General features: G+C 45.4%; 1 protein-coding gene across 3 annotated transcripts in view; it reads right to left on the bottom strand.

The window, feature by feature from the left end:
* Positions 1–2568: 2568 nt before the first annotated feature.
* Positions 2569–24137, bottom strand: part of PHF2 (PHD finger protein 2) — an 82099-nt gene continuing 60530 nt past the window's right edge. The window contains exons 10-22 of one of the 3 annotated variants that reach the window (XM_065749764.1): positions 23159–23250; positions 21768–21857; positions 20216–20578; positions 19193–19312; positions 17870–17988; positions 17058–17236; positions 16769–16842; positions 14938–15095; positions 8693–8973; positions 8145–8240; positions 7401–7510; positions 5997–6258; positions 2569–3392 (exon numbers count right to left, since the gene is read on the bottom strand). In XM_065749764.1, the coding sequence (XP_065605836.1) occupies positions 3304–3392; positions 5997–6258; positions 7401–7510; positions 8145–8240; positions 8693–8973; positions 14938–15095; positions 16769–16842; positions 17058–17236; positions 17870–17988; positions 19193–19312; positions 20216–20578; positions 21768–21857; positions 23159–23250 (2033 nt within the window). In that variant the 3' untranslated portion in view covers positions 2569–3303. The remainder of the gene's footprint in view (positions 3393–5996; positions 6259–7400; positions 7511–8144; positions 8241–8692; positions 8974–14937; positions 15096–16768; positions 16843–17057; positions 17237–17869; positions 17989–19192; positions 19313–20215; positions 20579–21767; positions 21858–23158; positions 23251–24137) is intronic. The other 2 variants (XM_065749765.1, XM_065749766.1) reach the window with 2 other exon arrangements.

The following is a 24137-nucleotide window of genomic DNA, read 5'->3' as shown; positions in this document are numbered from 1 at the left end:
ATTCCTGTCAGTTTCCAGCCAGAAACTGCAGAAACCTGAATGCTATTAGGAATCGTTCAGCTGGAGCATCCGGCAGCCTCTCTGTGTCATTTTGTACAGAACTTACCTCCTTTTTTACACTGAGCAGTGAATCAACAAATGTTCATTTTCCAGTCATGGTAGTAGTAAAGTCTCCTGTGGATTGGTCTACACTGGCAAAAAGAACTGAAAATATTTCACAGGGTTCTGCAGCAGTGTCCAATACAGCATTCACTAAGCACAGTGCTGCTATCAGAGGCTGCTAGATGTCCCCAGGCAACCTTGTCAGAACAAACGTGGATGCACAGGAGCACCCTGTGGCCTCGAATGGCTGTGTGTGTGCTCTTGATGTGTATAGAGCAGGAAGGTGGGAGGAATAGGATCACTGCACAGCCATCTTGCAGTGTTAATTTGTTCTGCGCTGAGAAATGCTGCCCCAAAGTGAAGGAGATGGGACAGTCTGGGGCCTGTGGAGGTATTGCATGCAGCTTGCAACTGAACAGGCTGCGTGGCTGGTGGGAGATAAAGCAAAACGAAACAAGTGATTTTCTGCTTTGCTGATACCTGCACAGCTCTGAGGAGCTGAGCAGACTCTGGACCTGTACCAGGTGCCCCGTGTCTCTGCCTGAGCATGGGGCTGCTGTGTAGATGGGAAGCATCAAGCCAGCCAGATGGTGAAGTAGGCCCATCCCCGTTATTCAGCGTGTACTCTACTGTTATGTATTATTTTAACTGTGTAGGAAAATTTGTCAAACGCAGAGCCCTCTGGAGTTTGCCCCGGGGAGGTGGAGGAGTTGCCTGGGAACAGTCCTGTCAGCATGGAACTGCTCAAAGGGGAAGGCAGCTCAGCACCAGCGTGCCAGGCTCCTTTCGTCTGCGGCAGTTATCGCTCATTTCTGAAGGTGCTTTCTGCAGGGGCTGACTCAGAGCCTGCTGGTGGTCTCCTCGGGCTGCTGGGCCTGCTACAGTTGGAATGAGCCACAGGGCATCCTCAGCAGCGCTGCAAGAAACCTGGTGAACAGGCAGCGTGTCCCCGAGCCGCGAGGTGCTGGGCGTTTTATGGCTCCGGGTCCTTAGAGGCCGTGGTTGTGTTTCTGAACTGTGAACTCCCCCAGCTGGCGAACGGCTGCCATTACCATGAGCCACCTTAACCTCCAGTCCAAAATGTCGCTGTGAGGACATATTGCAGGACCATCCCAAAACCTCAGCCGTCTGTCTGAAGCATTGCTGTTTTGGCCTTTGAATTCGTGAGGAGCTAATGACCAACACTCGACCAACAGTTCTCTGCTGGAAGAGAACCAAACCGCTGCCTCTCTTGGTGCTTTCATTGAGCTGGTGCCCTATTCCCTGCAGGAACGTTCCCTGGGTCGCCCTGTATGTGTGCCATGCTGTCTGCAGCCAAAAGTCATGCTGAAAGTAACTTCAGATTGCTCAATGTAGCTGCATTCACGGTGCCATCCCCTGGAAAACACCACCGTAGTCCACCCATCATGTGTCACCACTGGTCTGTAAAGCTGACAGCATCTACCTGCAATCACTCTTGTATGTAGTATCCAACAACCATGTCTCCATGTAGAAGGATTTGGGATAGACACAGAGAAAGGAAGGCTCCCCAAAAAGAAGCCATCAGCAAACTGCATGCTTGGCCTACTGTTTGTCTTAAGGAATTACAACAGAAGTATATCAAGAGATAGATACCCTTTGTTGGAAGAGATGCAGCTGGTGAAATGATCAGTGTTATCCCCCCTTCTTCTCATTGGCATCTACATAGTGGGTTTGAGGCCACATCATCTGAGCAGTGGACTTTGCAGCACAAACGTTGAGCCTTTTGAGGCTGCCAAAGTGAGTAATGGGTAATTTTCTGTAGGTCTCAGTCAGTTCCTCTCATTGTCCCCTTAGTACGTGCCAGTAACGAGGGAGCAGCCTGGGCATGGGAGAGGTGAACAGCCTTGTGTTGAGAAAGAGAAGTGCAGAAGCAGCAGACTTTGTACATGTTGATGGCATCACACTGACTCTTCTGTGGTAAGGAAGGAATATTTGGGTAACAGCACCACGGGCAGGAAGGTCACTCCAGACAAATGGCTCAGAGTAATGACCATAAACCAAGTAAGTGCCCTGCGGAGCTGGGCGGGGTGGCAGAGGTGCCAAGACATTGTCTGGAGGTGTTGGTGGAGACTGCTGCAGCAAGCACAGAGGGCACTGCCTTAGCTCTGGGGTATGCTTGCGCAGGCTGAGCACAGCTCCCCAGGGCCTGCATGTGCTGGGGGAGCAGCAGAACAGTGAACGCTGTGCTGAGCCTCTTGCCCTGCCCTGCACTGCTCCACCGAGCCCACACACTGCCCCTCGCCGACCCCACAAAAAGGCCAGGCCCAGGCAGTTGTATACAAAACCTGAAATAGTTTACTTTGCTTTCTCTTCTTTTTTTTTCTTTCTTTCCTTTTTTCTTTCTTTTTTTTCCTTTTTTTTAAACTTTTTTGATCTAAGTTTACTTAGATTTCATGAACTCGATACAAGAGCATTTGATATGAATTGGTAAATAAAACACCGTCATCGATAGATAGCCACGATAAACTTTGTTAGAAATGTACATGTCGCGAAAAAATAATAATACTAATAATAATAATCATAATAAAAAAAGCTGGCTTGATGCCCAGGCCAGCACGGCCCCGACGGCCGTGGGCTGCGGGTGGCTCTGGTTCCCCGCGGACACCATGCCCCAGTAATGTGTGTATATAAACAAAGCCCATAAGAAATGTACAAATATAAAAAGCTACAAACATTAATAAATTACATCGTCACAAAACACGGAAACACTCCACAAGGTGCTAGTAAAATAACTGTCTCCCTCCTCGTACAAGAAGTTACGCAAAGAGCTGGTAAGGGCCGCTGCAGCAGGCGGCGCCCGGAGAGACTTTCCCCTTATAAAAAACAGGTGGTCATTATTCCAAAAGCTATGTACAAGCTACATTCTAGGAAAAGGATGCCTCGGGAAATGCATCGACATGGCACGGCCGGGGGGAACGCGCCCAGTGCCCCCAGTCCCCCACCACACACTGTCCCCGACCCGGCCCCTCGCTGCCCTCCCCACCGGGTGCACGCTCACCTCCCAGCACGTGGGGCCAGGTGAGTGAGTGTTAACTTTTTGCGGACTAGTCGCTCTCAGCACTCTGAGAAAGGACATCTATATTAAAAAATATTTATAGCAGGATTCTGTACACTCCGACCGCCGAAAGTTAAGAGGGTTGTCATTGTGGTGCTCAAAGCTAGGCGGCGGCGGCCCCGCCGCTAAAGGAGCAGCTTCCCGTTCCGGTGGATCTTCAGGATCTTGCCGAGCCGCTGCTTGGCCGTGGCCATCCCCTTCTTCGTGCGCTTTCCTGGAGGAAGAGTGGCAGTGGTGAGGCCCAGACTCCTGCCCCCACGCCAACCCACAGCAGCGAGCCCTCAGCCCCACACCACCATCTCCCTGCCCCCATCCCCACCCCAGCACCTCCAGGAGACCACAGCTGTCCCTCGAGCTTGATGGCTCTCCCACACCACCCCAAACCCAGAGGTGCCTCAGAGGGGAGCACAGCCTCTTGCAGGTCAGCCCCACCACAGCCAGGACAGATCCCAGTGCGTACCTGGGGCACCAGCTGCTTCCACAGTGCCAGCCCTGCTGTGCTGTGCCCGTACCCAACCCTGAGCCTGCACACCTCTGCTCTAGGGGTGCCCCAGCATGACCACCCAACCCCAGTCACTCCGGCACCGCCCCATGCCTCAGTGCTCATCAGAACAATACCTCTGCATAGGTATTGCCCCACGCACAGTCACTCAGCAGGCTGTAAACACCCTGCTTTCACAACACAAATGCACCTCCAGGATCCCTGAGCATTTCTCCACTATTTCACACATCCTCAAGGGAGAATCTGATGCACAGGGCACAGCTTGCATGCCACCTCACTGACACCACCATCCTGCTTCCTCACTTTCTCTTTCCCTAGTGCTACAGACACCATCTCCAGTCAGCAAGCCACTGAATGCATACACACACACACTGATTCAGGTTAGCACCAGTGCACTGCAAAGCACTCAAAGAGGGCAACCTCCCCTTTCCTCATACTCCTGAGATAGAAACATTATCACTAACCAGACCCGTGTTCATAGGCTGCCATTCAGGAAGGTCTGTGCTCCCTGTACAGCTTTCTGCAAGGACTAGTGCAGCAAGCATAGCTGATCTCTGCCTCTTCTCTCACCTGCTCCCACTTTACAGACAGAAACTTCATGGGTCTCCAAGACATCTGAAACTTGGCACCACACAAACCCATGCAACTCCTTCCTATTACACCACTATTTGTGAACCCATACCTGAAGAATCTCAGCTGCTTTCGACTTTGACCATCTACATTAAGTGCCCCAGGTCATGACAGTGTGGGTGACACTTTCCATGGGATTACACAAGCCCAAATGCAAACAGTGACTTCCATACGATAGCTTTCCTCAACAAGGATTGTGCTTCTACAGTCACTGACAGTACTGAGAGACCATTTATAGTTTCTTCATTTTTCATCCTTTTGCCTCATTCTGAGTTCTCTCTCCTCTCTGAGGTGGTCTGAGAGCTCCCTGATTCTGCTTCATCCCATCATCTCTTCATTACCAATGATACCCAGCCGGGAACTCCCTGTATTCCATGCAAGAGAGTCACCTTGATGTCCGCTTGGTGGCCCCGGCTGTCTCGAGACCCTGCACTGGAGGCTCTGAAAGTGCTCCTCTCCCTGCACGGTTGGGCACACACTCTTGGCACATGGTTTATTCCCTCCTTTGAGGATCGAGCTAAAGCACAGGCAAGGTGCATTCCACATGCCCATAAAAGCTCCCTCCACGATGCCCTGGCTGGGTCGCCCAACTCACTGGCCTGACTGGGGGGAGGTTGGGCTCCATTCAGCACTTCTCTTTCCACCACTTCTTCCACGGAGCTCTTGGACCTTCATGACACAATTTCACCACAAAGACACAATTCCAGGCAAGTATTTTCACTTCACTCCAGTTCTGAAGACAGTCACAGGTGTTGTCAGCTCCTGGAAGAGCCCTACAGTCTATAACGAGCACATCCTCCTATATGGCCTGTTCAGCTGCTCTGATGTTTTACTGGCTGGCACCCCTCCGAGGGGCTGCAGGACACCACGCACTATCTCTAGTTAGTTCCACTCACATACAGAAGAATACTGGAAACATCTGCCACCAAGCCTCACTTTCTACAAAAGGCCCTCCTGTGGGATGGCACACTTGCTCTTCATCATATACAGTGCACTCATCTGGGGTTTCTGCCCGTCCCACACACCTGCCTTTATCGTGCATTCTCAGCAAAGTTCAATCGAGGAACAGGAGCTCCTGGCCCAGGCCCGGGACAGCTCTGGCTTTTTAATGCCTTCTCTATAGCAGATAGCAAGCGACCTCTTCCTCTCTTGGTTCTGGTTGTGTGGTGGGGTAACTCCCAAGGCTTGACATTCCTCTGCTCCCTTGCTGCAGCTCTCATGCCAGCTTTGCAGATTCTTACTGCTCTACACTCGCTGGGCAGGATGTCCTCATTTACACCTCTGCACAAACAGAAGCCTAAAACAGCAGTGCCTGACCCAGCCCTGAGCACAAAAGCCTTGATGGATGCCTCCTTCCCTTGTCAAGGCTTCACCAGACAGGCTGGACTGTGACGTGATCACTGCGTGTCCTCCTCAGAAAGCCCGGAGCATGCTCAGAATATTTCCTAGCATCGGATGCCTCACAGTCTACAACAACAAATGCCAGGCAGCAAAGCACAGATTTAGGCCCACAGTACCAGGGCAGCCAAGGCTACGGGCCAGATCTCCAACCGGCTTTGCCCTACCAAAACACTTCCACAGACCCATGACAGACACCACACACGAAGGCCCTGCAGAGGGCGTGGATTATATGACCAAATCACCCTTCCCCATTCCTACACCATAACCCCAGGCGTTTCCTGGTACCTTTGGCGGAGGCATTGTTCTGCGAGGATGATGAGGGTCTCCTCTGTGTGAGGAAAACACCGGGTGCCATCGGCTGCGATCCCCTGTTAGGCTGGGCGGCCCCAAAGGTGCTGGCCCCTGCGGTGTACTCGTGATCTGTGAGGCTGCTGGCATGTGACTCCAGCTTCGGCTCTGGCGAGCTGCCTTCCTGAGCCGGTTTGTTCGCGTTGTTGGTTGACAGCTTCTTTTTGGTATTTTTTTTCTTCTTGCCTTTTTGTTCCTCCTTTAAAATGACAAACATGAAGCTCAGATTAATCCCCAGAAGACCTTTAGCTATGGCAAGGGCCAGCGGCGTTGCTTAGGGTCCTGATACAATGAAAAAACAACGAAGTTTGCCATGTACAAACTGTTCAGGGTCTGTTCCGATAGCATCCCGCTCACAGCTCTCTGCCACACGCGCACGCTGCCTTTCTTGCATCTACGTTTGTGCTTTGAGCAGAGCCTCCTTGCTTGTTAGCTCTCTGTACACTGCAGTGAGAGGGAGCCAGGCCAAAATGACCCTGCCTTGGGAGACCAGCGTGACTTTGAATGAACAAACGGTTCGATGTTCCACATACACTGGCATCTCCTATCTTCAGGTATCTTCGTATGCTTTCACCACAGAAGGACATTAAACACCCCACTTATTCTCAGAAGCTGCTTCTTGCTAAGGTAACGCCTATAGCTGTACTTACACACACTGACAGAAAAGCAGTCTGTCACCATCCTGTTTCCCTCACCTATCTACGAGTCCACTTCCTGACAAAATTCCACTACCCAACAGCACCCACCACAAACGCACAGTGCCTCCAAAAGCCACATCTCCAGCAACTTCCCAGCCTTCCTCTGGCAGACCTCATGCTATGCGGTGTCATTTTTGTGGGGTCATTGTGCATGAGGCACTCTGCACCTACCTGACCCCTCCAGAGATCAAAGGATACCTTTCAACAGCCACAAGTGCCTTTGTTAAACTGATGTTAGCTGCCCTCGGTTAACCAAAGCTTTGGGAGTAAGCCCTAATGCTTCCCAGCAGCCAATTCAAACAGGTAAGGCAATCACACCATCCAGACTTTCAGCATATCAACGTGCCATTCATGCACACTCCTTTTGGGGATCCTGCTTCCATCGCTAGCCTGCAAGAATGTAGGTAGATATGCGTGCTCTCCCAGTGCTTCTCTGCATGCCCAGTACAGCTCCTGCTCTGCACCATGACACTGTCAGGTATGGTGCAACACTGCTGGATTTTCCTCCTATTTATTTTCCTGAGACTGATAATCCTTGCCAAGCTGGCACAGATAAACCCCAAGAAGGGCTGGCACTGCTCTGCTGTTTGGGCATGACTGCTGCTTTCATTGTGGACAGCTACTGCTTCTCAAGCAACCTCACCTGCTGTGACAACTTCGCGGCTGCAGCGGCAAGTCCAGTTTCAATGGAGGCGACCCTTGTTCCCTCTCGCACCGGTCTGTCTTGCCGAGGCACTGAGGGGCCGACTCGTGCTGCAAGGAAAGCAATCAGAGGTGAAGCACCTGCAGAACCACACACTGAGCAGCAGGACCACCCTCCTGAGCAGGAGATGGATGTGCAGCGTTGCAAGCTAAGACACGGGCTGCTTGTCACACACACAGTGAGCTGTGGAGATTCCCTTGTCAGTGGCCACAGCAAAGGGTGCCTGGGGATCCCCAGGCTTTGCACTGCCTCTGGTGAGCTGCAACAAAAACAGCCTTCCAGACTATCAGCACTGGCTGAACCCAGAGGAGACCATTCCTGTATTTTGTGCTCGTTTCTCTTTACACAGCCAGCACCAAAAGCCAGGGCCGATCAACTGCCTGGGGTTTCACTACTACACTACTGCCACCAATCCTTCCTTCACAGGAGCATGAGGGAAAACAAATCAAAAACCTACCCAAAAGAGCACTTTTCCTGACAATTGATTGATGGAGAAAGACTACCACATCAGTACACATCCCAGCATGTGAAATCATCCCACAGTGTACTGGAGAGGGTTAATCCTTCACATTACAGATAAATTGCTCATTTTTGGTCTTGTAGTTTCCACATTCCTTGAAAAATGGCTGGTTCCTGAGGGACCTGCACAGCTTAGTTTGAGTAGCACAGATTGTATGAGCTTACCCGTTGGGCTGTAAGGGGCATCATCAGAACTTTTCCTTTTCTTTGATCGGGATTTGAATACTGGATTATCTTCATCCGATTCAAGAGAAGGGTAAACTACAGTAGGAAACAAAGAGTAGTTTCAGTGTAGGAGACAATTTTAGGCTGCACAGAGGCCCACTTGCTGTATACAGCGATGGTGACCACAGGCATCACAGCTAGAAGGGCAAAGTCCCCCAGAGGTCCTGCTGCGAGGTGACAGCTGGAAATCATCCAGGGACATTCTCCTGTTCTCATCCACACTACACTTAGGAGCTGCTGTCACTGAGCTGTGACACAGAGAAAGTTTTCAAACAGGAAGATCAGTCTTCCTGTTGTCTGGCGTGGCAGCATAGCTGCAAGAAAGACAAGTTTCTTATTCCAAGCCAGACTGAAACCCATCAGTGCCAATCTCATGACCCATTGTGAGACAAGATGTGGATTTGTGCATCAAGGAGACACATGGAAGGGGCATCTGCAGATATGAACAAATAGGCACGCACACACTCAGACTGCTTCGCTATACTTACCGTAATCTGAATCTTTAAAACAGGCATCTAAGTGGTCCTGATCTTCATCATAGTCTTCAATGTCAATACTGTTTTTTGTGCTTTTCTTTAGTAATCGCTTGCCAGCGTTTTTGTTGCCACCGCCGCCTGTTTTTTTAGAGTTCTGTGAGGAGATGGAGTTATTCTTGGCCTGGTTGGTACCCCACGAGGCCTGCAGGCAGGAGTCCGACGACTGGAGGTTTGCCATTGACAGCATGCCCTGGATTGCTTCCTGTGTGCTGGGTGAGGCAGGTGGCTGACTGCTGGAAAACATGGAGAAATACAGGAGCTATCAGCAATTCCAGGAAAACACACACCTCTCACAAATAGCTGACTCCTTTCATCTGACAGTGCTGCTAGAGCAAACTTCCTATTGCTGCGCTTTAAGCAGCTGGGCACGCCACAAACAGCACTGGTTATTTTTACTTTAACAGCAACATCATCGTGCATTAGATCTGGGGTTGCTGCCTTGGAAGTCAGGAAGCTGTGCACCACTTGGCTATGTGTGAGATGTGCAGCTCTGTGGGGGCTGTCATCATTGGTGTGCAAGGACAGAGGTCAGGTTACTTTTCAAAGCCCCAGGCAGCACTCCCAGCAATGCAGCAATTCTACCACCCAGCTCTGAGGCCACCTCCCCAGCTCCTTGCTCATACACCCAAATTCCAATCTTCCTGTATCACAGCTAGAGTGGGCAAGAACCACGTTGCTTTCACAGAGCTGAAGGATGAGGCCCCTGCTCTTGGCCAATACCTTTCCAAATTCTTTTCAGACTCCTCCATCCCTTCCTTCACATGACAAAATGCGAAAGCAAAGCCTGAAGGTGAGGGGGAACCACAGAGGTACCACCCCAGTGTGCAGGCTCTCCTGCACCCCACTGAAGGAACACAGCTTGGGGAATGGAGGAGGGCGACTGAGCAGTGGCTGCATGAAGTGGTGGAACAGCCTGCAAAGCCAGAGCTGGACAGATATGGACTGGATGAGAGGACTACAGGGTGGTGGAAACTTTGCTCCCATTGAACTTGCTTTTGGCATTTTGTTGCCAGCTGTCAACACGTGCTGGACATCTACTACAGAAAACAGTACATCCCTATAGAGCAGGCTGAGGCTAAATGATGTGTGAGTTCTGACAGGAGTGCACACCTGATGGAGTGTAATGTATGCTCCCCATGATATAGAAAAACAAAGAAGAACACTCATCAGAAAACACTAGTGAAATGCAGAATGCCCCAACAAGTATTTCTAGAACCTTGGAGTGGAGTTTAAACAATGACATGCAAAAAACATTGCAAAAGCAGTTATGCAACAGAAGCCCCTAACGTACATCTTTTCCGAAGTAAATTAGCAGTACCACATCACTTTCACTGATTTGATCTTAATTTAATCCACTTAAAGCCTTTACAAGACTCTGGATACAGTAACATATAAGACATAAAGGGAGTTTCTGGGCACTAATTGCATTTATAAATAATCCTGAAAATGACTTAAGACTGCTGTCAATAGCTTGCAGCTCAAGGAATAAAAGAACACTGAAACATTTATTTAGTGAAGAGACATTTTAATCCCCTTATTATCATGCCAGATGCCTCAGCCTCCTCCCTAACAAAGGCATATTTTGCACCACCTCTAAGAAATTAACATATTTTCTTCCCATTTTTCCCCTCCCAACAGTTTTTGCAAACACCGGGCTCTCAAAACAGTGCAAACAGACCATCAAAAAATGACCACTAAGTGGGCAAATCAGAGAGGAACTGCCTTAAGCAACACAAGCTTCAACAAATAAATTGTGGAATATGATCAAAACCAGTGGTTCTGAGTCAAACCACAACCTGAACGCATGGGTAACGTCTTAAAGAGACATAGCTGCACACGGAGCAAAGTGTTTCTCATTAGGGCATGTGCCTGCCTGTGCTTCTATCCAAAGTATTTCAGCTTTCTAAGCCAAAGAAAAAAAAAAAAGAAAGAGAACTGGGAAGTAATTCTTAAGCTCTTGAAGGCCATATCCCCTTTCTGTAGCTTCACAATAGTTAAAAAACAAACATAACCAACATGTTTATGAAAGTAAACTATGAGTTCCAACTATGACCTAAACCTTCAAAAACAGGAGCAGAACCAGAGAAAAGGACACTGTTGAACGGACTGACAGCAGCTTGTGCCTTTTGCAGTGGGCTCCACTCCAGCATTGTGCATGGCTTCCCTTTTGGGGATCTTGTTGTTTCTTTTTACTCTCCTAAAGGAACTCTGCAAAGGAGCCTCTCATGCTGTTAACAGAGAGGAGGGAACAAACGCTGCTGAAACTCGTTCCAAATAACATCTCCCCCAGGGCTGACCAGGGAAGGGCACGTCACTCTAGGTCTAGCAAGCCTAGGGGCCTTGCCATCCCAGGGCAGCTTCTTTCTGTCAGCATTATCTTCATCAGAGTGCAGTGCACAGAGCAGCCCTTCGGGCTATGCTTTGGGGCTTTCACAAGGCCTCTTTCCCTCCTGGACTTGACAGAAGCATCCTTTCCCCTACATCACACTCCAGAGCAGGTGTTGACAGGCAGACAGCTGTGACTGCTGAGAGCACACATGGCTCAGCCCCAGCAGGTTAAGGCTTTCCCTCCCTAACCGAGGCTGGTCCCCATGCTACCTGGGCACAGGACCTTCACAGTGCCTTGAAGGGGTATAACATGGGGAGCCAGGGCTTCTCTTGGAAAGGGCCGTGCTGATGGCCGAGCAGCTCACAGTGAGAAGCTGCAGAATCTCCATCCCTACGTACAAAACTCAGCAGGGCAGTGCTCTGCACAACCAGGCCAGACTTCACAGCTGTCCGTGTTGTGAGCCAGCAGCTGCACAGGCCCCTTCCAGCTGCTGTTGTCCTGGAATACTGCATGTAAGAACTGCTGAAAAACACTGATACATGTGAGGAGGAGGTAATAAATCACCATTCTCCCCCTGTGATAGTTTCCCCATCATTTCTGCATTTCCTCTCACCCTCCCCATGGCAAGATGTAAATGAACCATGAAGGAGTGAAGCAGAGACAGTAATGACTTGTCAGCATTTTAGAGAAGGGACAAATGTATAGAACTGTGAAACTTACTTAACTTCAAGTACAAAATCGGTATTTTCTTCCATTTTTTTAAATCAAACCTGGGAACAAATAATTTGCTCAGTTCAAAATCACATGACTAGCAGTCTCCTAAGCTTTTTTTTCTACATTCTTTTTCAAACCTTTCAGTCTGTTCCCAAGTTTATGGTATCCTTTCTGAAGGACCTCTGTCCCCTCATCTCTTCTCATCTTGCTACCACTGTCATAGGTATAGGAAATGCAGCTCTCTAGAGCAACCTACATGAATGTCACCAGGGATTTTGATTTGGTCAGCTGAAAAAGAATCTAACGTTTTACTGAATCAAGCTTCACACAATTCAGGTAAGGTTTTTCCACACAAAACAACAGCAACAACAAAAAATGCTGTCCTAAGTTACTACTGAGGTTCAGCAGCTTTGGTGCTGGTCTTGACTCCATGCTTCCCACCTCTGAGCTGAACACTGTGCGAGCAGAGGACATTCCAGCTGGACTGCCTGCACTTCTGCAGTCTGGAGCATCCAAAATATACATAAATATGTATATGTATATAGAGAAATGCATACACACACGTAACCCTTAAGTACCATATAAATAAGAGAAAACTAGAGAAAGATGAAACTTGTTTCTGAGTCAGGCAGGATCACATTGGCATTACATTGTGACACAGTATGTTTGCATATCAGGTTTCTCCCTTTTTCTTTTTTTAAAAGCATGTTATAGCCATTTAAAAAGCCTGACACGATTATGAATTGAAACATAGCTATTTCATTTATCAGGAGCTTTTTTCAATCAAGCTGCAACACACACTGCCAAAACCTAATTGTTTATACAAGAGCCAAAATTGATATGACACATTCCCACTGAACTACCGCACACAGTGCAGTAATTCATGCAGAGTTCAGTTATGTGACTGCATTTGCAACTTTGATTTCAGAAACCACAAACTCCACAAATAGACTGGATACAGAGCCCAGGTTGAAGGGGAAAAAATGAAAGGTTCTGACTATTATTCTGTTACTGAATGGCAGTTTTAACCCATGGCAGACAGCAAAAGAGAGGAGGAGTCAAGAACAATAGAGGATCTCTGAGGACCATTTCTTTAACCTGTATTTTTAGCTTCTCTCTGCATTTTTGCACATCATAAGCAGGCAACGAACCACATTATATGTGAAAAAGCACTGTATACATGGCCAAGGCAGAGCTCTTAAAATTCCTGACCTTTTCTTTTTATAGGGAGCTTCATGCATGGGAGTCCTATTACACCAGCAGCTCTATTCCCACAGTGAAATGCACCTAACAACCTGCCGAAATGTCTAATTACCTGCCAAAAGGTAAGCATAAATTTGATATAAACTCTGGTTCCATTACACACCATAATGCAGAATGAAAAATGAGTTCACAAGAACTGCTAAACCAACCAGTACCAATATGATTATTTCAGTGTTTTTTGAAGGACAGGCCCAAATCTCAAGAGATGAGGAAAATCTAGAACCCCTATCACATCTGGAGACACACTGGTACATCTCCCCATATACTCTGCAGTCTTTTGGTTTTGAACAATTACTCCTTGCTAGAGGAATGGCAGTAATGGAAGAAAACCAACACCAAACTGAGATTGGGTCTCTTCCCTAGAGATAACAGCCTTGTCAAGATAAGCCTACTAAGTACAGTTGCTATGTAATTTGATTTTAAGATCACTGGCTTTTTTCACCTGCAGTCCTGCTGAGACACATACTGCAAGGAATAACATGGGAACACATTAGGAATGAACAGAAACTCTTACAGGAGACTTCACATGTACACCCGTTGTATTCAGGGGTGGGGATCTCTGCCAACAATCTGCAAAAGTAACTCTAAATGCTTATGCACATAGGCAAGTCTGGCTCTCATGGGCTGCCTGGTACTTCACCATGGGTGTACTGTGAATGAAGGCAGTCTGCATACTACGCTTTAATCTCCTGTAATTATCCATGCCGCAAAACAGACCATTACCTAATAAACAGATCTATGCTGGAACATCTTCTGGTTTAGCAGTGCTCCCTCATTTAGATTTCCCCGAATCTCTGTTACCAGATTGCAGCTTATAAAGAATTCCACCTTTCTTCTTAACATTAAAAACCTCTCCACCTCACTGATAAAATTTGCTCTCTATGGTTTCCTTTGATAACTTATTCCATATGTTCCCCTTTGACCATGAGACATATCTTTTGGAATTCTCAGTTATGGCTTCTAACTTCCAATCTTTCCCAGGCTTAGATCATATCTTCCTCTCTGAGGGAAACTTCTGATTCCACTTTAACAGGTCCTTTCAAATTTTATGGTCACACACCCAACACTCAGCCAGGGTACAGCCTGGGTGAGAAGGGTGGCACCAGTCTCACTTTGCCAAGTCTGTTCTCGACTCTCAAACCCACAAATACAGCTGTTTTTACTTCCTGCACAGAATATGAGGCTTCACATAGTCAAGGCAGACCTAAAGAAAGCAGGGAAGAAAAAGATGCTTTGGGGGTCCACAGGTTCCAAAGGTATGAAGCTGGCTCCTGTGGAGCAGAGGAGGATGTTTCAGTTCTACAGATGGGACAAATCACTCTTAATCAACTTACTTAACCAACAGACTGAGAGGGAGAGCAGGGCGTAGGACATAGCAGTATATGTCTGTTGCGCCATTCTGTGCACGTCAGCTGTAAAACCAGTTGATGTTCCCAAAACTCCTTCCCAGGGCTCTGGTCTCAAGGTTTGAATTAAGGAAGACATTACTATATGTGAAAAGTTCCACTCAGCTTCTTTTGAAATGGCAAGCATACCCAAATTCTGTTATCTGTAGTTTAAGATCAGACTTGGCACATTAAGAGCAGAGGCAGTGAACTCAAGCTGCATTCATTGAGCTTTCTCTTCCTTTTGAATGATTCATCTATTATAGTATTATTGCTAAAAAGGACATTCAGCATTTACAGATGTGAAATGCCTCTATTTGTTTAAATTATACCACAAAAACCTTTCCCACACACTTTTTCCACCTCTCCCTCCAGTTCTAAGGATAAAGGAAGAATTTGCTTTCTGGAGAAAAAGCAAAGTTCATTCTCTCACTCTCACACACAGAACCACGAAAGAACAATTCTTTCTTACAGGTTAAGAGTGAAAAACATCCCTTTGTGCATACCTGTTGGTGTTATACTCTAAACCCCCAACTTCCTTGCTTGCCTGCAAAAGGTCAAGAATTCCTGCTGAACTTCCACTCTCTTTCTTTACTTTGGAATTACGCCCTGGCTTTGCCTCTGTGTCAATGTGAAGTAAATCTTCATCTGATGAGTCATCACTCTGGAAAAACAAGAAAAAGGCTCAAAAAATGGAAGCTTACTAAGTTAGTTAATAAGAACAACACAAGAATTTCTACAGCCCGCTGTTCTTCTGAGATGCAGGGCTGACCTTTCTAAGGTTGCCCCTTACTAACAAGAGATAAAAGTGAAAATTGGAGACACGATAAAATCAATCTGCTTGTAGACATGGCAGGCTTTCCTGTTCCCTTGCAGCACTGGAAAACCAGCTTCAAGATCTGATCCTGTGCACGGAATCACATCACACCACTGTACCATCAGTGTTTCTAGGTGCTGTGTTCCATTCCCACACACCTTGCCTATTTTTCAGATCAGAAGAAGCAAATCTGTGGCTGTTTCTTTGTCTGCCCAGACACATTTCAGAGCACAGTTCTGGATATTGCAAGACTCTTAACATAGCCAGCTCAGGCACAGGGACAGACCCACTTCTGTCATCCCTGCTGCGAGAGGGCAGGAAAGTCCAACAGGGGAATAGGACAGACATGTATGAACACACCATCGAAGGACATTAGAGGAGGCTACCTGCACCTATTTGGAGCTGATACCTCTCTGTACTGCAGACAGTAATAAAACAACAGAAGTTGAGAGGTCAGCATGCTTTGCCCCACTCCCTGTGCAGGACTTCAACTGAGGCAAGGAGATAGGCACTTTTAGACATCCCTGAGCCGAACCAGGACGAAAAAGACTGCTTAGCTTTTAGGGTCAAAACCTTCAGTCACCTACAGCTCTGTGTTAACAGTTATTTTTATTTCCATGGCTGATTCTGGTATCATAATATGGATTTATGTTAACTTCAGTTAGACAAAACATTTCAGCGTGTCATTTAATTTCCAGCATTGAGCTACAAAGCTAACACAAACAAGAGCAAACTTGTATCTGTGCTGTTAAGCTGCTGCTGCTTCTCTGAGAGAATGGTCAGGCACTGGAATGGGCTGTCCAGGAAGGTGGTGGAGTCACCAACCCTGGAAGTGTTCAAGAAACAGATGTTGTACTGAGGGACATAGTTTAGTCAGAAATATTGTTTTTAGGTGGATGGTTGGACTGGAAGATCATGGAGGTCCTTTCCAGCCTTCATGATTCCATGATTCTTGATGCTAAGTGTCAACAGGCAGATTGATGTCACCTCAAGTTAGGGACGTGCTAAAGTATCAGGCTGAGCCAAGGGCATGCTAGCTGTAAGCCCATTACAGGCAAGGGAGAATCTGCTAGGTGATAATAATAATGCTTTTAATGGCTACATGGGACGTGCAGTAATGTGAAACACCAAATGAGGTGTCCAATTGTATTAGCATTACTCCTGAGTTTCATTTGTCAGACAGTGCCAATTTATGCTTAGTCCTTATGTCTGAGTGCTACCTCTACTGGGCAGACTGGGACTACAGAATGATGTAGAGGACGTGACAGTCTGAAAGAAATCTTCATTACCATCATTCCCTGCACTGTGCTGCCGTTTTGCATGGGCAGGAAAAAGATGCTATTACTCTGTGAATGGTAGTCACTGGGTAATACACACACCAAGGCACATTGCATACCTGCCATTAAACACTGCCTAGCATGTCTGAGCCAAGTTTCCAGGCAGTTTTTGGATAAGATTGCACAAACTATAAGAGATATACAATGGGTGCTTGATTATGATAGGAGCAAAAATTGCCATACCTTATATGACACTGACTCCACCTTTGGCTTTTTAACAGGAGTGTGCTGCAGAGTGTCTTTTTTATCTGAAAAAACTGATTTAAAAAAGAGAAAAATGAAGTCTCAGTCCTCTTAAAAAAATAGCACTCCTAAGCCCAAACTTCAAAAGCAATTCAAATCCAGTTCTATTTGACTGACAGTTAAGATATTATTTTCTTTACGGTAAATCAGATAACATGAAGAACAATTTTGGACAGCCAGCACAAGAATTTGTCATACAGATAAGACAAAAAAAAAGAAATATCCTTACAGGGCAGTTCTCTCTTTGTAGTGTTTTTCTTCCTTCTGATTGGAAACTCATCAATTTTTAGCTCACCATCATCTGACACATACTCGTATTCATCTCGTACAGGTTTTGCTTTATCTTCCTTAAAATTCTGCAGTGACCCAAACACACTAGTATTCAGCTGGGTTTTTACTCCCTTTGAACTGGAAAAAAAAAAAAAAGATATATTACAAATCAGTATAACACATAGGCTGGAAATCATTTTCAGAACAGACAGAGAGGAAGACAAACGAGAGCCTTTCCTCATGCAGAAATCTCAGCCAGCCTGAACATGCACAGAGGTGCCAGAGCAATTCAAATCAGTTCACAAACTCATTTCTGTACCTACCATTTTTTCTCCTAATACAATGCAGACCAGAGTGGCTTTCCTGACTTCAAATGAGCCCTACACTATTAAAAGCTGTCTCAAAGTAGACGACATATGTCATGCTGGCGCGGCATGGAAGTTTGTCAGTGTTTATTTAAATTTTTTTTAAATGTACCCTGAATAGGATCTGCAAAAAAATCATTTAACATAACAAACTCAAATTGGTAAGAACCCAAAGTGACAAAGCAAGAGATACAGCCTGAATACGGAAGGCAGTAATCTCAACCTTCCACTAAGGATGGCTCTAGGTAAATCAAGATCTGGACTGAAAAACGAAGTGTATTTTCTACACTGACCAGAAAGGCAGAGATGCATCTGCCTGTATTTAGAAAAAAATAATAATAATAATAATCACAGGATTTTTAACCTTCTTTTTTAATTAATGAATATAGTTCAGATTTTAACTTACCCAAGTAACTTCTTATTAGCAAAAGAAAAAGTAAATTTGTTGTCCTTATTTCCTGATAAAGGTGTCTTTTCAGATTTGTGTTCCTCTTCCATTTTTAGTAGTGAATCAGGCTTACTGTTCTGAAAGGCAGAAAGATCCACAATAAAACAATAAAATCAGTCAAGTGAGTTGCTAGTATTTCAGATTCCCAGATAGTGGCAGAGAATTCGTTGATCTTTATACATAAAAATATATGCCCCACAGATATGCTAAGTAATGGATAGTTGTAGTATTCCTTAGACAATCTTCTGTTTAGTTCAGGGATTTGTCCTCATTCAACACCAGTTAAGTAGTGCCCACTGCAAACACTCCTGGTGCCAGACTTAAATGTTACTCTACTAAATTGGTATCGACTCTTCAGCATCGTGCTTGTGCAGCTAAGGACAGAATCTAGCTCAGTGCCTGTAACCTCACAAATACGTCTGCATGTTATTGCCAGGTTCCATCTACTTCTTTCACACTTTCAGAAGAGCTTGAACTATGAATAACTTAATACCAAAGTCATTCAGTCTTTGATGAATTTTTAAGCCTAGCCCTAATACTTTCCTAAGCTGTACCAGATGGGTGATCTGATCACACTATCCATAACAGTTGTTAACACACACAAAAAATGAAATTAGATGTCTCTGTTAAGAAGTCAGAATTCTTAGTAGCTTTCCCCACATGAAGAGACACTTATCTTTCAAGGAATTTGTTTGCACTGAAAAATCTCACTATTAAAACTCTTCTCTCTGGTCTTACCAAGAATGAGAACAGACAGTTCAGCATATTCTTCTGAAGAGCGATCCCCACACACCTTTACCAATGCTTGCTTTTGCTCAAAAAACATTCATTGGGAACTGGAAATTGGTGGTCACACTCTCTGCATAGGCAGACCTATGTACATTTCTCCACCCTTGACTTATCTCTGTATGGTTGAATCAGAAAATAAATAAATAAATAAATTGATGTGAGACCTTTGTATGGGAACTGCTGAATCACGGCCTGAACCACTGATGGGTCACCTGAGGTGAGCACCGAGTCAGCCATGGGGGCACAGGTGAAGGTGATATGCCTGTGTGATTGGAAGGGCTGGAGCCTGGCTCCACCTCTCCCAAACCCCATTTAAGGGCTGACCACCACCAGGGGAGGATCTCTTCTTGGTGATCCCTCCCACGTGGAGCCCCCTGTAAGCCTTGACATCCTGAAGGTGAGCCATCTTCTCTTTTGTATTATTTGTATCCTATCTATACTATTTCCTTGTGAAGTACTATCCTTGGGAGTTATTTACCCCACAGACCTTACCTTATATTTCCATTTGGCTTCTGTTTTGCTTTTGTTTTGCTCTCGAACTTCAAATTTCTCCACCTCATTCTGCTTACTGGGTGTTTCCTTATTGGGAACACTTAAAACATTCTTAGCGGCCTGGGGAAAAAATTAGTGTGTACTCTTAATGAAGATCAAGCACTGGCATGTCACACATATGTTTTCATCTAGAATATGACACAGCATATTTCTGAAAACTCCTTTTCTGATTAATCCATTTTTGAAATGAAGTATTGCTATTTCAGAAAGTGCAGAAGATTACCTGCATTTCTCCTTCATATAGAAACATACAAGATTGCTGTAAAAACATGCTCATCTCCCTGTCTCTTGCTCCATGGACATGTTTTGCAACTGCATATAAACTACTAGGAAACTCGGAAGCACTTAAGAAAAACCTTATGGATTCTTCTCAGCATCATCAATAACAACAACCAAGTGTACAGTGCATTATTCTTCAATGAAATCCTTAGTCTTGCTGAATTTAGCAGCAAAATTCATTTAACAGATATCAAAATGAGACTTGTCAAACATGGGCAAAAATGGACGTGAACCGTTGCTTTATCTTCATTCACTCATTCTAGCACAATATCTCATGAAAACAAGGTGTCTCAGAAATGAGTCTGTCTTGTCTCTGGTAACTGATTATGGACATCCACTATGGAAAAGGAAAAACAATATTAACGTCACTTAATTTTTGTGTCCTCTAAGCTTGGAGAGGGATCTGACAGTAGTTTCCCAGATTCAACTTGAATCAGTGTTTCTTTTTTCATATCAAATGAGTCAGTTATCATGCAAACAGTAAAATGAGACTGAACCTCAGATAAAAAAAATAAATATAGATACTTATATATGGTGATAAGTTGGCAAAGAGAAAACTCTCATTTACTTCAGCAAAGATAGGGTGCTACACTGGTGCTTGGTTATTTTTTTCCATGATAGCTAAGGAGAGACTTTATCCCCACTGTGGCAGTAACAACAGGGCAGGGTTAAAATCCAACCCACCTTGCCCTTCTTTGGCGTCTCGATCTTTGTCAATGCCTCCTTTGTGTGTGCCTCCAGCAAGTCGAGGTTTGGGATGGCTGGTGGTGGGCTCTCTTTTCCCTTCTTTCCTTTCTTCTTTCCTTCTCCCTTAACTTTTGGTGTTTTGGGTGGTTTGGGTGGTTTGGGAGGCTTGGGGGGTTTGGATGGCTTAAGTTGCTTGGAGGCTTTCACAGTTTTCGGAGTCTTTTTTTTAGGGAGCTTTTCTACAGGTGGGGACGGTGGTGTCACTTGGACAGGTGATGGTGCCTCCTCCTTCTCCACTGGACAGATCTCCTCAGTGTTCGTGTTGGCACTCGTGTCTGCTTTGCTGGCTTTTGAAGCATTCTGTAGCACAAAACAGGAAGACATTCAGACCTGCCTGTGACATGTTAGTATTCCCCTACACTCCCCCTTCCCTGAGGGAACAACTAGCAGTAATCTCCCCTTCAGAAGAGGGGTATCTACATTCACGAGCACCCAGTGTCATAGTGATGCTCTTCTCACCACTGGTTTCGGCCCAGCAGCTGCCCAGGCACGACTTCGACCTGGAGAAACTCCAGTGCCACTGTGGGGAAGTTAAATCTCCCCGCATTACATCAGGTAGGACACTTAAATGGACGGGCAGTACAAACAAATGTGTGACATGAATGGGCTTTTGTCTAAAATGCTAATTGGCTTGAGCACAAACCAATTTAACTCAGATGGGATAAATGTAGCAGAATCGTGTTTCATGCCCTCAGGTAAAATAGCTGCCCAATTAAAATTAATACTATCTGACTAATTATAAAGAAATTATTTTCTGCTTCAGTTGCCGTTCTGACGATCAAAAAATGCACATGCTACATCAAAGAGGTTAAGATAGATTTCAGTGCTGAGGTCTCTGGATACAGTTAAGTATTGGAATGCAACACAGTATCTCAAAACACAAACGAGCTATAGCTATTGTCCCCCTGCACTGTCGCACACCCCCACTAGGCGGAATGTGACACCAGGCTTATTGGACAACGGCTCCGTGCAACATCTGTGTTTCTGTGAGTTTATTTTAAAAACAACTTTCATGTTTAATATCATAACCAGCCAGGAGCAAGGCCTCCTTCTGGGACAGGCACTGAATGACTGACTGCCCCTAGCTCAGAGAATGTCACAGGTAAGATCAGTGACCATAAGGACATGCCGTATATCGAGCACGATTAAGGGACAGCAACAGCATTCTTTGAGTGCTACTGTATTTTTGGGTAGAAAGCAGATAGAGGAAAAAATAAAGAAGAGCGTAGCGTGGCCAGTCCAGCTAGAAGAACACAGAGGATGAAAGATGTAGGGCAGGCATGCACAGCATGAAGACATGGAGAAAGCAAACAAGAGTCCAAAACATGTGGCCAGATAGCCACACACAAACATCCTACTGCTTAAACCTCTTATGAATACTTTTAATGAGCAGAATGGGGAAAAAAAGATTCATTTTAAGTCCTCAGTTTTATAGTCTATGCTACTGAAGAACACGCAGTGCAGCTAATATGACAAAAAGAGCACAAACCTCACTTAATCTTATTTCTTTGGCAAGGTCCTTGATAAGCTGTGCTGGTTTGAAGTTTTCGGGTAGTTCATCTTCATGCTCTGCTAAAGCCTAAATGAGAACAAAGCCAAACTGATGTTTCTGTGCATGTTTTTCTGCAAAAATATACTAAAACTCATTAAGTGACACTTATTTTTTTTTCCTAAATGCTGAAATCAATACAGGCTACACATGTAATATGGAAAAAGCTCTCATATGTACTTTATTTACTCTTCTGGGTGTTATTACTGTTCCCTCAGGACAACTACAATGTCAACAGTTACAATGTCAGCAGTCCTTTTCATATATTATTGCATGTTCACAACTGTAACATCAGTTTGCTTAACCTCTATATGAAATTCTCAGAAAGACTTCTTTTCTACACCTACAAGGAGACACTCTCTCAGAATGACAACTTCAGTGCACTCACCAGGCACACACCTTGCCAGCAGAGCAGTTTGGGAACTAGCTGGCAGTTTCATTCATGTGCGATGTTACAGTATTCTAATTTCAGCTTTGCTTAGCTGCCAACACTGCCTGACTTCCTTTTGCTCACTACTGCACAGCCGTGAGGCAAGTGGAAAAACAAACAGGGTAAGATCAGGAAGAGAGCTTCCACACTGGCCAACCCTACTACAGGAAACCAGGAGCAATTCAGAACTGGGGCTCAAGCACTCTTATTGCAGTCGGGAGCAGCAAATTCCCTGGCTACAGTTAAACCTGGGACAGTCATGTAAGTGACCTAAACTGTATTTGCTACACTGTGTACTCAGCTGCTCGCTCCTTCTGAGAGTGCCTGAAAATCCTAAAGCTGCTAGTTTCCCTGTTCATGTGTTATGATTGAATGGCCTGCCTCCTGCAGTTAATTCCCCAAAACTCTAGGAGCAACAGATGCAGGAACAACCTTGCTGAAATGACCGCAGAGGGAAATTTGGGCTGAAAATCTCTAAGCCATCTCTCTAGGCAGTGTGCATTTCCTGGTTTAATTGATGTGTTGATTTGCAGGAAATGAGCACCTTGTGCACAGAGAAATGCAGGTGTTGTTGTAGGCCTTGCTTGCATACACAGCCTTTACTTAATTGATTACACATATGAAAACACTTAGAGCTATAAGAAAATTCATTCAGTGTCTTGTTGATCATAAGCAGAATTGACATTTTTTAGACCTTGGTGTCCTTTTTTTACCTGCTCACTCATCACATAGCACCATGGAATTCCTGCTATCACTCTTCTTGCCTGCTCTCCTGGTCCCTGTTTAGGATTCCAGAACTAGCTGCTTTGCTAGGACAGCACTGCTTGTTTTAGCATTTGCCCCCAGTTCCAGTGGCTGACAAACCCAAGGAACACAATTTCAAACTGGGGTCTTCTCCTACCTGCTTTTTAGTCCATGACCTGAAAGCACCATTGAGAATTTTCGCTCCTTGGAGTAAATGAGCAGGAGGTTGTTGCCCAGCTTTGTGCAAACCTTAAGAGAAAAACAGTGCCATTCAGACAATGAGAATTGAGATCTTTCTGCATAAATTCTCTTATTCTAAAAAGTTTAACTGTGGAAGTTACCTTTTTAAAACTTGGTCAGCACAAGCAAATCCCTATTGTGACTTGATGGTAAATAAAGAGTATATTTATCGTGCCATAAATCCAACCCTGCCTTCCTACAGAGTGTTCCTGTAAGTAATGTTTACACTGGCAGTCCTTTGGTTCCTTTCTTGCTCACATACTTGAGCTAGCTCCCATGCATATACATCCTAGGCTGTGGGAATACAAAGCTAACATGAGAAGTTCTTTCATCCTTCTGAAAAAACCAAGTACCAATATGTGGAAACAAAGCCATACCGGGCAACTTTCTCTTCATGAGTACAGGCTTGCCTGAGCTTTTCTGCACAGTCACAAAATTGACTATCACTCCCCTCTGGGATACTCAGAGGATCCTCTCACATTGCTTATTAATTAGACACATTTTACTTGCTGTACAATACCCAGTGAGTGGCTGTAGACACACTCCATAATAAGAAATAAAGGCAAAGAGCAAAGCAAAATTGAATTTGTTAAGAACATGCATGCATGGATGTCTGGATCAGTTCCAAAGGAATTTGACTTAGATGATCTTGAATTTCATAGAAAACTTTGCTTTAATTCTCAGTGCTCCCACCCATCAGTGGTATTTCTGTTAAGTCATGTATACATCTGACCTGCTCACATATTTCCACCAGAATCAGCAGAATTATGCAAGAAGAAGTGCTGTTCAGCGTGCCTTGGGCTGACAGAGCATGCAGCACTTTATGTTAAATCAGGGAACGAATCCTAGCCACTAGCCTAGGTGGCTGCTTACAATCTTATTTGCCTCTGAAGGAA

This window comes from Cyrtonyx montezumae, unplaced genomic scaffold, assembly GCF_038088225.1.
Source record: "Cyrtonyx montezumae isolate F1298 unplaced genomic scaffold, pur_monq_1.0 scaffold_6, whole genome shotgun sequence".
In the NCBI taxonomy this organism is placed as follows: domain Eukaryota; kingdom Metazoa; phylum Chordata; class Aves; order Galliformes; family Odontophoridae; genus Cyrtonyx; species Cyrtonyx montezumae.
The sequence above is the reverse complement of the archived record's forward strand: the minus strand, read 5'-3'. Positions and strand labels throughout refer to the sequence as shown.